This window comes from Loa loa (genome assembly GCF_000183805.2).
Source record: "Loa loa unplaced genomic scaffold supercont3.72, whole genome shotgun sequence".
NCBI lineage: Eukaryota > Metazoa > Nematoda > Chromadorea > Rhabditida > Onchocercidae > Loa > Loa loa.
The window spans coordinates 211,520-223,740 of NW_018108252.1; the positions used below are offsets into that span (position 1 = coordinate 211,520).

Here is a 12,221-nt window from a genome sequence, read left to right on the forward strand (position 1 = left end):
TATATATATATATATATATATATATATATATATATATATATATATATATATATATATATATAACTTAAATTGCTTATTTACGATCAAGAAAATGTCGTATTTACCTGGGAAAAGAATAACCTGTCCCGAATATATACAAAAGTAAAAAAGCAATACTGTCAACAGATCCAAAAATTTTATTTGGAAATAATGAAACAATTGACAACAAGAACTTTGCTGCAAACAAACAGTTAATGAATACATGGGTGGTGGTTAAATTAAATTGATATCTTATGCTGTTTGAAAGTTTTCACATTTCTGATCATATCTGCAAATCATCATCGCACTTGCATTGATACAAGAATAAACGATGTGAAATACAGGTCGAGAAACAAAACCGTAGCGAGAAGTATAACATAATAAGGCTCGTCTACAAAACTTTGTTTTTAAAGAATTGCGTTGGACTGTATCTAATGAAGAAAAAAAACATGAAATGCAAGTACAATATATTAATCAAGACACGTGATGAAAGTGATAACTTTTCCTAATGCCCTTACATTCAAGCTTTGAATTTTCGTAAGTAAAACACAGTGCAAAATGGTCATCAGCTATAAGAATGTTAGGCAACAAAATATGAACGATAGTCTCGAAAAAAAATTCATACAAAAACGAAACAACGAAAACTTGAGCGCAGTTAGAATGGAATCATCACTTTACATTACATAAAACGATCGGCATAGTCATCGTATTCATCAGATACATAATCGTCATACAGATCCTTCTTTGCTTTAGCCGAAGCAACATTTGACTTACCCATGTTCCTTATCGTCGGTTTCGCTGCTGCGCCCTTTCCTTTTGCTTTCTGAAATGATAACTTAAACGTAGAATTTCATTTTTTTTTTTCAATGGATTCCATTAAATGAATGCTCCATTCATTGTTGTAAGGAAAAAGCGCATAAGAACCACAACAAATTGCAATGTGTAGTAAATTATTGCACTTTACAAAATTTTATGCTTGTCTCTAAGTAACCACCAACATACACTGGAAACACCAATTACAATTTATGTCATTGAAGAAGTCCACATCAACACTACCCAGTCATTTAGTCCAGAACATCTAGCAGTGGAAATCGAAAAAAAATCCGGACCACTTGTTCATCAAACGTTAAGTTAAGCTTTCGGGAGTTTGGTCATCTGAGCACTCATTCAGTAATGCTTTCCAATTTACTTTACAAATATCATGACGAAGAATATATGGTGGATTCGTTGAAGTTTACTAATAAAGCATAAAATCCAGGAATTCAAGAATTTAAATAACCTTTTCAGCTGCCGTCTTTTCATCCGCCATAGTTTTCACAAACGTACTCAAAACTCTTGCTTTGCTTGCATCGGCTGAAAATTTTCCAATACTCGTTATTTTAAAAAAATAAGTAGAAATAAATTTGCTAATTCTACACAGCAAACTTAACAGTTCAGAGAAAAAGTATTGTGCATACGGTAAAAATACCGTAAAAACACGTGATTTACACTGAATTCAGATATTTAGGGTGGATAAAAATCGTAGAAGTCCGAACTAGAAACGGAAATGAAACAGAATGTAGCATTTCATAGCCCTCTAAGAAGTAGTGAGTTGAAATTCCCTCCGAATGATTTTGAATCGTTTGTATCCTTAATCTATTACTTATGAATTCTGCATCGCATTACTTTCCTGTCGTTTCATTAGATATCTCAAATTCTAGTAGTCTTTGGCTTAAAGTTTGTATTTTCCTTTTTCCTATTTTAATTATGTTAATAATTTTACCGCACAGGTCCAAACTCATTACGAAGTAAAATCATAGTTGATTCCATCAACACCCCCAAAATATCTATGTTGAAACTTACTATGTGAAAGAACAACTTTGAGAAGCGAAATAAGCATCTCGGAAAAGTGAGTAGCATTTGATCGCGCTGAAAGCATTTTGCCAATATTCTCACCAAAAGTCCTAAATTCGTCCAGGGAAGTCAACTCCGCGTATGTCAGTGGTTCATCCTCGTCAATACCTGCAAAGTTTTGCAGATATATTCTTAAGGTATCATGAATTTTTCCGTTTATCATTCAAAACCTTTTGTTTTAGTATGATTACTAGAAAAACTTAGAATAATTAATATATTCAATTAAGAATTAGTATATTCAAAGAAGAGTAAAGCACAAAAATAAGATTAAGTATTTCACCCAACAGATATAAACATATGCGAAACATGACAGAGTATAAATAATACGTAAAAGTATAACAACCAAAAAACCATGAAGTAACATAAATACGAAAAACATGCCAAACAAATCCTTTGCAAGCATCAAATCAGCTTTCCTCTGCAACTGCTCCTTTTCCTTTCTAGTCAATTCACGATTTAGGTCAGCACTAAAGGTATTAAGCGGATCATTCGACTTCTTTGATTTCGATGAAGACGCTGCCGATTTGGTTGTATGAAGTAACTGAAAAGCATAATCTTATTTCTCACCTAAAAAAGAAGACCGCTTCTCGAACACTTGATTTTACTAATGAGTTAATAGGGACTCATGAAAATCTCGTCGGAGAACTAAACAGAAATGAAAAAGAACCCTATACTATTATTTTCAAGTTATATTTCTTCTTTGAAATCAATTAACTTGAAGAGAATTTCACTGATTTTAAGGATAAACTGACCATTGCGTCTTTTGAAAAATTTTTACAAGATAAAATGCATTATAGCTTTATAAATTACACCTACTTGATTCGGCTCTGGTTTGTCGCCCGCTTCTTCATCCACTACGGTATGCTTCTTTTCATCCAGTTGTTTGACATCAACTTCGAAATCGTCATCATCTATGATTCAAATTTGTAACGATTGTTCAATCCATATAACCTATACTGTCGACCAAAAAACAATAAAAGACAAGAAACTGGAATTATGTTCATACTCTCGAACTTTTCAAACTAAAATGTGATAAGCCCTCAACATATCAAGCGTAGGATGCAAACTACCACATAAACATTCTCTTCCCATTGAATCAGTTAAGAAAAAAAAAACAAGACTTACCCCAATCACCCATTTTGCTTGTCAAACGCTAATAATTCTACTCCAAAATCACTTGTCACCTTTAATTAAAATTCATTGATAACGATGATAAAAATTCAGTAATAATACCATACGTCGAAGACATCATTTCGATGACTCGCATTTCTTCAACTCTCCTCTCTCTCTCTCTCTAACTACATCTTATACGACTTGTCCGCACAAAAGTGAACTTACAGTGAATGCACAATAGAATATTGCACTTCTAGTGTTATGAAATGAGGCTAAAATTCCTCGGACCTATACTAAAAATTAGACAACACAAATGGAAATGGCTCCCACTAGCTTCCATTAGCTTCCACTCAGCAAAAAATCAAAAATAAAAGAAAAGAGAGAACCTTGCAAAAGTGCTTTAGAAATTTTAAAGGATATATAAACTTTGATGAAGAGAACTATCATGAGAATAACAAAAATATCCGAAAAATACTAGCACAACTATTTATTGAAACACCGATATAACTACCATAGAATACACACGTTTTTTTCAATGATAATATTAAGGGTTGGTTTTAATTTTTTTACAATTCACATACAATAACACATAGTTAATTCGAAATTTAATTGTTATAAAATATGTGCAGATATTGCAGTAACATTAGTTGCAGCTGATTTAATATTCTACAATTTTGCACTTTACAAATAAATATATGTACCAATAAAATATGAAGTTAAAAACAAAAGGAAGGAAATGTGCAACATAAGCATAAACAAGCAATGTCAAGCAATGACGAATTCTTTCCTGCAATTGTAGGATATTGTGTCACTGATTGACCTATGATCAATTGACCTCATGATTTGAATACTGAAGGATTCGGTTAGATCGCAGACAGTGAGATAAAATATTCTACAGTAAACCGAAGTCTTTTTAAAAGAAAGTAAATTATAGAAATAGCAACAGAAAAGCATAAAGAAGTACACATATATTTTAAAAAATAAAACATGTTTCGAAGCACAAATAATCATGACAAAATATTAATGACAAAAGACGATAATCATGACAAGACATGCAGAATTTCACATTTACTAATGGTTTCTTATAAATTTCGTTCAAGAAACGAAAAAAGACGTCACAGAATGCGCTTTAATCTGATATTACTAAATCGTCCCATATCTTTGCAAAATGCGCAACGAACTTTTAGAAAGAGCATTTAGAATTGCCGCAATTTCGATGTAGTTTTCCAGGATGAAGAACAATGAAAAAAAAAAATTTACAAGATATTCGATGAGCAAAAATAATCGTAACATGGCAGATAAAAATAAGGAAAGACTAGATAGGAAGATGAATCGAGTAGAACGTATAAACCTAGAAAATTAATCAATTCAGATTATCTAAAATTCAACCAAAAATAAAGTCAATTTGTTTGCAGTTTAAGATATTTTAACTTACATCAATTTCTCATTACTAGTCTCATATTTATTAATACGAGCCTACTCACACTTAAAAATAATTCGACAAACTCAAATAAATCAATACATCCGATTAGCATCATCTATTTTCAACAATAATTATAGGTCATCAAGCAAAATTTAAGCTGAGGTAAGAATCACACTATGGCTACCTCATTCTAACTCTTTCTTTTGTAAGCTAAATCAGTATCAGCAATAAAATTTCGGTTGTGGGGTAGCTTCTTTTTTTCCAAATTCCAGATGCAGTATGATTATGCAGAACCACAAACATTCCCTAAATCGCTTCCGCAGCATATCAATATAAAGCATATTAATGAATGAATACAAACTAGCCATATCAAGTGAATTCCTGGAATTTCTGCTAACTTGGGTAAGTTTGCAAATTATTTTTAATGGACACAACTGTTTCAAGACTGAATCAGAGAAGAACCGTAGTCTAAGGAAATATCGACCGCATTACTCGGAAATAAAGGAACAAAATATTATGGCAAATAATCCAAGGTTATGAAAAAGAAGGAAACAACAAAAATGGGATTTAAAACCTTGAATTTCAAATAAAACTACTCTAAAAAGTGAATTGGAAATTTTACTTGACTCTTTCATACTTATCATTTCCCTCATAAAAAACCCAATTTCAGCAGTACTTAAGCAAACATCGCATCTTATTACTCGTAATGAACCAAACTTCTGTTATTAAAGAGTCAATCCCGTGTGTCAGCTGCAATATGATTATGCAGGACCACAAACATTTCCTAAAAGAAATTTATGATAACATCCTCAAAACATCTCCGTTTAACCCAAAGCGAAATTTCGAACTTTCAAAGCAACTAAACTTGAATACCTAAAACAAACAAACAAAAAAACTAGAAAAAACAAAAAAAGATGGAAAGATAAAATGATAAAAGGATTAAAAAAAATCAAACCACTAAAACTGAAGACCGCAACAGCAACATCCGTAAATTTTCATGAAAACCTAAAATTCAATTGCGACATTTATTCTCTCTATCCGTATTTTATAAAATGGTTGTCACATGTTGCTGTGTATCAATATCTAGGCATGTACTGATTGCTGGAGCTGAAGAAAGGCGTTGACGCAACAATGGTCGCGCTGTCACTTCATCAGTAGGACTATCTAGAATAAATTCCGAAAGTAATGAGTCCACTTCAGCGAAACCAAAAAATTTCGTTAAGGTCATATTTTCGATAACGACTTGTGCCAAAGCTTTAAGAGCGGGTGCAAGCAGCAAAATATTGCCGTAACGTGTCGGTGCCTCTTCAGGCATATGCGCCAGAATGTAACGATACAGAGCCTTAAGGATTCGATTACGAGTTTCGCGTAATGCCTAAAAAGGAACTAATTTCATTCTTAGCTAACGATATGACATATTTAAATTCATTCGACATCTGAATAACTCTCGTCGTGAATTTTTTTTCGTTGCAGTTGACAGTTTTGGGTTTGAATAATCTTATCTGAAATATCTAAAACTATCTAAAATCAAACTTATTTAAATTATCTAAAATCAAACTTATCTTCGATGTCCCACTTTTCAGAAGTTAAAACCTTGACTACCTAGCGACTGATATTTTGAAAAACCTGGTTTCGATTAATATACCAACCATGTGTCTATTTCGAGCAGCACATTTCTCTCAGCAGTTTTTAAACTTCAAATTACTGACTATATAATAATATAAATTTATATTTATCGGATTTATTCATTATATGAAGTTGCAAAATTTCACTACAATTATAGCGTGCTTTTTTATTACGAATAAGTGGAACATTTCTCAATTCCTTTCAGCATAATCTACACAAGACTAATTGGATTAACATATTCACCAGATACTTAAATCTGCAGTGGCTAGCTCTTCTGCCTTTACATAAAATTTTGAATTTACAATCGTTTGAGTTTGTAACCAACTATACTTATTGACTGTTAGGGTTCTGTATCAACATCGCATTTTATCATTTAATTAATCCATCACTTAGTTTAATTAACATGGATATAAAAAACCGTTTGAGCTGGTTGAGAAAGTCCTTTAGCTTCAGGATGAAGAAAAGCCAAAGCTTTTAGACAAACAAATTCCTCTTCTCTCATTCGCAAATGTCTCATTGGCCAAACTATTTCGTCCATTACACGAGGCATGATGTTGCTTGTTTTGAATGCCGATAAACCTACAAAATGTTCAATTACTAAAATCTATAAAAGATCACAAAAAACTGTACAGGGAATAATAAAAACTGTCATCCAAAATTCTGAACATTCGTAAAATTCTTCTTTAGCATTTGTCCCGCTGCAGTACAGGATTCGCTTTTTTGGTTCATTCACGCCATTTTGCTTGATTATGCGCTTAATCGAACCATCTTTATACGATGTCACATTGATCATTCAAGGCTGCCCGTCACGGAAAGCCCCATCACCGGACCCAGTGAAAGAAAATACAACTGTTCAGTAAACTGTATAAATAAAAAGAAAAACGTTTTTTTAATCGAAAATTTCGTCAAAACGTTTTTTTTAAATCGAAAATTCCAAATTTATTATAATTTCAAATCGAGAATTCGTAAAATCCATTATAAAAATATTTTTGAGCCCACGCTGTTTGCTTCAACAGGATTTCCTAACCCGACAGAAAACATTAAGCATACCAAAGTACCAACGTACCCAACGAAAATTACAACCAGCAGTAGACATATCCACTGCTTTCTCAGACTCACGTGGAATATTGATTAATTAATGGTTAAAAACCAAACCGTCAAATTCGATGGTCTCGTCCCGATTCATATCTGCATTACTGAAAAGGCAAACGCGAGTTGCATCCGGTGAACGAAATGCTGGTACCAGGATCAAATGCTGCGGAGCATAATTTTTAAGCAAAATAACTTTGTCATCCATATTTAAACCTGGGAATGGTTCTAAGCCATTTGCCCAGTCAACCTGGAACAAAAAATCTGGAAATAATTGATTGGTTTCCAATTAGTTTAGACATGAAGTATGGCTTGAAATCCTAAACCTAATCGGAAATATGGCTATAAATAAATAGTTGGGAATTGTTCCAATGAAATTATTTGTAAAAGAATATCGTAGCTAAATATCCTATAACTTCAGCTGATGAATAAAGCGGATGAAGCAACTTAAAACCATGTTTTTCAATTCCATCGAGAAATTAGTCGCTAGCAATTTTATTGAAAGGTTTTTAGAAAACTATCTGCATTGAGATTGATAGTTTAGTACGAACAATAAATCAGTTTGAAACGAACGGAGTTTTACAATATACGGCAAGACCGAAATGAATAACTGAAGCACTTATATTTAAATGCCAATTTTTTCTAGTAATCGTGTAATCGTTTCACTCTTAGTAAAGAAAGTTTGTATATTCATCATTGTGAACAGAAGACAAAAAACAGCTAATTAATCGTTTTTTCAATCACTTTCCTCTTACCAGTGTCTCACCATTAAGAGGTTTTTTTTTTTTTTCTTTTTTTCTTTTTTTTCTCAAAAGAACCAACCATTAATACTAGCGTTGTTCTGGACAATTCATTCAAATCATCAGTTGAACACAACTTATGCCATAGTGAAAAAGCCGTTGGTGCGAAACCACTTTCACCTGCACGATTACTGATTGTTGTGGACGACGAATTGATCACCGAATTTCGGTAATGAGTCGTCATTTCCTGATTGGTTTGTACCTCCATTTGCATTAACGTTTCAATCACATCCAATTTCAAAGTGTCATTGATTAGACAACTATTACCGCACGCTGTTGCAGAACTGGTGTTCTCCGTTCCACTCTTTTCGGTAGTTCGTAATAGCAATGATTCACTACGACGCTTGATGGGACCAATCGAATCGTGTTCAAAATGAATCGCTACAAAAGCAACACAACTTGGAATCTAATATCAAAGTCTTAATTCATTTAACATCTCGTAATAATTAGCCAGCAGAAATCCACCCAGCCAAATTGCTAAACCCGATCTAATTTCATGTCTAGGGTTGAATCGTTTTCCGATTGCAGAACATCCTCAAACTCACCACAATCCTTCATAACATCTTTTACTTTATATCAAAACGTTTAAATTATAATAATAACTCTAATCTGGTCATCAAGTTGCCGAGTATCATTTGATTTCAACCTTCTCGTTTCATCCCAACTCGTACACACTTCTGAAAACGACAATATCGACAAGCGCATCGAAAATTTTTGTCGATTGTGCATGCTTTGTTGAAACGACATGTGAATTTTTGGTTTTTGAGGATTGTTCGCCGGAAAAAACCCTTCAAAAAACAATTTGGTACTATTCTTAACTAATGTTTATTTCAATTAAGACAAAGTATTCCACTCAAAATTTTTTTTTTTTTGCTAAATAGCCCAACTACTAGGAGATCAATAATGAAACTGATTTTTAACCCGCAGTCCTTGACATTAGCTCATTTTGGGTATAACATAGGTGGATGTGATGGTGTAGTTTAACCACACATATTACAACCCAATATTTTGGAAAAAAAGTCTATTTTACCAAATAGTATAAAAATGAAATAATTTGCCAATTGAAATAATAAAAATGAAATAAAATGAAATAATAAATTATGAAATAATTTAAATAGTATAAAAATGAAATAATAAAAATGAAATAATGAAATAATTTAAAAATGAAATAATTTGCCAGTGCCAGTTATAAACTACTAGGAGGAAAAGAGTATAAATTTTAGGAAAATAACTGAAAAAGGAAATGATAAGAACCATACCTTGCATCCATTACACGAAAGCACTCCATAATGTGTCCCAGTTGATTTATCGCCACAAACAGCGCACGGTTGACATTCCGGATTAGCTGAAAAAAGAAAAATACTTCAACAGAAAGATATGATTATCTTTTCTTAATGAAAATAATAACTGAAAAGTCTTTTTTCACCCGTGAAAATAAAAATTCTCAATAAAATGGCATGGGAAGAAAGAAAACGTGAAAAATACTTGAAAAACATTTTGACAAAAAAAATTGATTAATTAGGTTGAATCGAACAACCCTAAACCCTTATTAAAACATGAATGACGATCCAATTCGATAATTTAAGGGAACAAGGTGGTTCCGATGATAAATGATGGACGATGATTAAATTATACTAGTCATTAAATAAATATGAAATAAAATCTTAGAATTCTAACCAAAATCCATCCCAATCTTTGCCGGACGGATTTAAAAAATCCACAAGTGATCTGAACTGCACGCTTAGATGAAATCCTTTATTTGATCACACATATTTGTTCTATTTCCACAATGTAGGTATAACTGTTAACTTGAATAAAATCTGAAAATTAATTGCGTTATTCCACTAGCATTTCCTTGCTTATTTTTGCCGCTAATAACGAACAGGAAACAGAGAAATGAAGATTACGAGTTTAAGTAAAAGTTCAATTCATAATACTAATGGAAAATTTTTATCGAAACTAAAAAAATCTCTGATCCCACTCTCGCTAACAAATGTACTATAAAAAATTCATGTCTAATAATTTATGGAAAAACTACTACAATGTATTAATTGTCACTTCAAATAATCAGTTCCAGTGAACAAATTCTTAAATCAAGTATCGATTGTCGCGTGACGAGAAATGTAAATATTGAATTTTACATGCTGATGTTACGGATCTAGAAAAAGTGGGAAAAGTGAAGAAAGTATGCGCCTAATCAAGAAAAAGAAGTTTAAAAAATTTCAGGATTCTAATTTGTTCTCAAATAATTCTGGAATGATCCACTGACAACTTCTAATAACATTTAGCAAAACGAAAAGCAAAAGAGCCACATTAGTCCTGTAATTTCACGAATATCAACCAAATTGAATTCAGTTCAAGTTTGGAACTAATAAACTTACAACTAACTTATCTTTCAAAACTTCAAATGAACACATTAAATCCTGAGGTTTAATCTTTTCCCGAAAATGTTTCAGAAAAAAAAAACAGCAGAAAAATTTTCAAAAGGATAACAAATAAAGGAAAAGAGTACGCAATTTTAAACAAACAATAAATTACTAAAACTGTCATTTTCAACAGAAAAAAAAACAACCGGTTTAACAGGAAAAAAACCGTTAGATTATAAATGCATAAACTGATCCGGTCAGAAAACAGGAAAGAAAAAAAACCACAAGCCAAATCTAAACACACCAAACACACCACCCCGCACCCATTTCCCGAGAAGGATAGCACAACCACCAATAAGAAGCGCTTAATACCATCACATTCATCCTATATACAACCTGTCCTCTATGCTCTATGCTCCTCGCTATTTCATCGTTTCTTTTACACTCTGAATCTCCTGTCTCACAAACTTTATAAAGTGCATGTTCTCTTGGCTCCAACTAAACGGATCGGTTAGTTTTTTCTTTTTTTTTTCGCAGATGTTTCAGTGTGAGAAGTTCCGGGATTTGTGGTGAAGGGTAAGAGATACAGGGGCAGCATCTTTAAGAAAACGCGGGAGAAATAGAGCTTTTCTACTAAGCATAAGCGGTATCTTTAAGAAAACGCGGGAGAAATAGAGCTTTTCTACTAAGCATAAACGGTATCTTTAAGAAAACGCGGGAGAAATAGAACCCCGTTACCATGTTCAAGCGGTATCTTTAAGAGAACGCGGAAGAAATAGAGCTTTTCTACTAAGCATAAGCGGTATCTTTAAGAGAATGCGGAAGAAATAGTGTCCCACTACCATATTCAAGCAGTACTTTTAAGAGAACGCGGAAGAAATAGAATCTCGTTATCATGTTCAACCGGTACTTTTAAGAGAACGCGGAAGGAATAGAGTCCCATTACCATGTTTAAGCGATACCTTTAAGAGAACGCGGGAGAAATAGAATCCCGTTATCATGTTCAAGCGGTATCTTTAAGAGAGCTTGGGAGGAATAGAATCAGGTTATGATTTCAAGCATTGCCTTTAGAAGAATGGGGAAGAGGAATACAAGTTCATAATCAAGCAAGTTTTAAAAGAGGAAGTACAAATGGTGTACCCTGAAATAAGTGCAATAGAGATGAACAGTTTTAAAATGTTGCTTAATTAATTAAGGATGATCAGTGAAATTTTTTTCGAAGTTATAATTTAACAAGATGATCTCTCAATTATTTGCATATTGAAGTTTTTTTTCCTGTAGAAATAATGTTTTGTTTTTCAATTCGAAAAAATTTTATCTTTATTTTCATCCATTTTAATAATCTTCCTATTCTTAAGACACGTTGACATGATAAAATTGTTCGCGGTTGAATTTTAATTAATTAATGAAATTTCAATTTTCATATTTCAATGAAGCAAACTGCATGATGAAACAAACTGATGATACTTCTGGAATCAGTGTTGCTCCCGAATATCGACAAAAGTAAGTTGTGGAAAAGTAATTTAAAATTGTTAATTATTCCATTTCAAATTTGATTGTTGATATCATTGATTAGCTACCTGAAATAAATTTCCAGTGATTGGTTTAGGAAAAAAAAGAAAGTAAAACATAAATTATTCCCAATCGAATGTTAATACTTGTTTATAATGCTTTGAAATGTCATCATATTCGAGACACGGTGATGCTGAGTACATCTCATGTAAATTACGTAATTTTAGTTCCGGTAATTTAGGTCTCTTCCTACTTCATGAGTTAACTACTTTATGCCCATTTTTGAATGCTTCAAAAAAAAAGAAAGAAAGAAAGTCTCAGTTTAGAGACAAAATAGTTTAGGCTCACGCCCTTTCTAGGGCCATCTGTAAAATATGTCCT

The 12,221-nt window shown here is 32.5% G+C and overlaps 4 protein-coding genes across 4 annotated transcripts in view; 2 read left to right on the top strand and 2 right to left on the bottom strand.

The window, feature by feature from the left end:
* Nucleotides 1-250: 250 nt before the first annotated feature.
* LOAG_08614 (hypothetical protein) lies at nucleotides 251-3,297 on the bottom strand. The gene is made up of 6 exons (XM_020447739.1): nucleotides 3,037-3,297; nucleotides 2,728-2,822; nucleotides 2,293-2,452; nucleotides 1,861-2,019; nucleotides 1,298-1,371; nucleotides 251-841 (listed from the first exon to the last, which is right to left on the bottom strand). The coding sequence occupies exons 1-6, from the start codon at nucleotides 3,047-3,049 to the stop codon at nucleotides 698-700; spliced, it is 645 nt and encodes a 214-aa protein (XP_020302062.1). The 5' UTR covers nucleotides 3,050-3,297; the 3' UTR covers nucleotides 251-697.
* Nucleotides 3,298-5,492: 2,195 nt separating this feature from the next.
* On the bottom strand, nucleotides 5,493-9,649 carry LOAG_08615 (nuclear hormone receptor family member nhr-49; the record flags this gene model as incomplete). Its single annotated transcript, XM_020447740.1, has 7 exons — nucleotides 5,493-5,822; nucleotides 6,492-6,652; nucleotides 7,229-7,412; nucleotides 7,985-8,343; nucleotides 8,609-8,750; nucleotides 9,222-9,307; nucleotides 9,640-9,649. 7 exons carry the CDS (start codon nucleotides 9,647-9,649, stop codon nucleotides 5,493-5,495), a joined length of 1,272 nt encoding a protein of 423 aa, XP_020302063.1.
* Nucleotides 9,650-10,567: 918 nt separating this feature from the next.
* Nucleotides 10,568-11,315, top strand: LOAG_08616 (hypothetical protein; the record flags this gene model as incomplete). Its single annotated transcript, XM_003144146.1, has 2 exons — nucleotides 10,568-10,838; nucleotides 11,194-11,315. The coding sequence occupies 2 exons, from the start codon at nucleotides 10,568-10,570 to the stop codon at nucleotides 11,313-11,315; spliced, it is 393 nt and encodes a 130-aa protein (XP_003144194.1).
* Nucleotides 11,316-11,742: 427 nt separating this feature from the next.
* LOAG_13569 (hydrolase) overlaps nucleotides 11,743-12,221 on the top strand; it is a 4,152-nt gene continuing 3,673 nt past the window's right edge. The window contains exon 1 of the mRNA XM_020448695.1: nucleotides 11,743-11,831. Coding sequence (XP_020301183.1) covers nucleotides 11,773-11,831 — 59 coding nt within the window. The 5' untranslated portion in view covers nucleotides 11,743-11,772. The remainder of the gene's footprint in view (nucleotides 11,832-12,221) is intronic.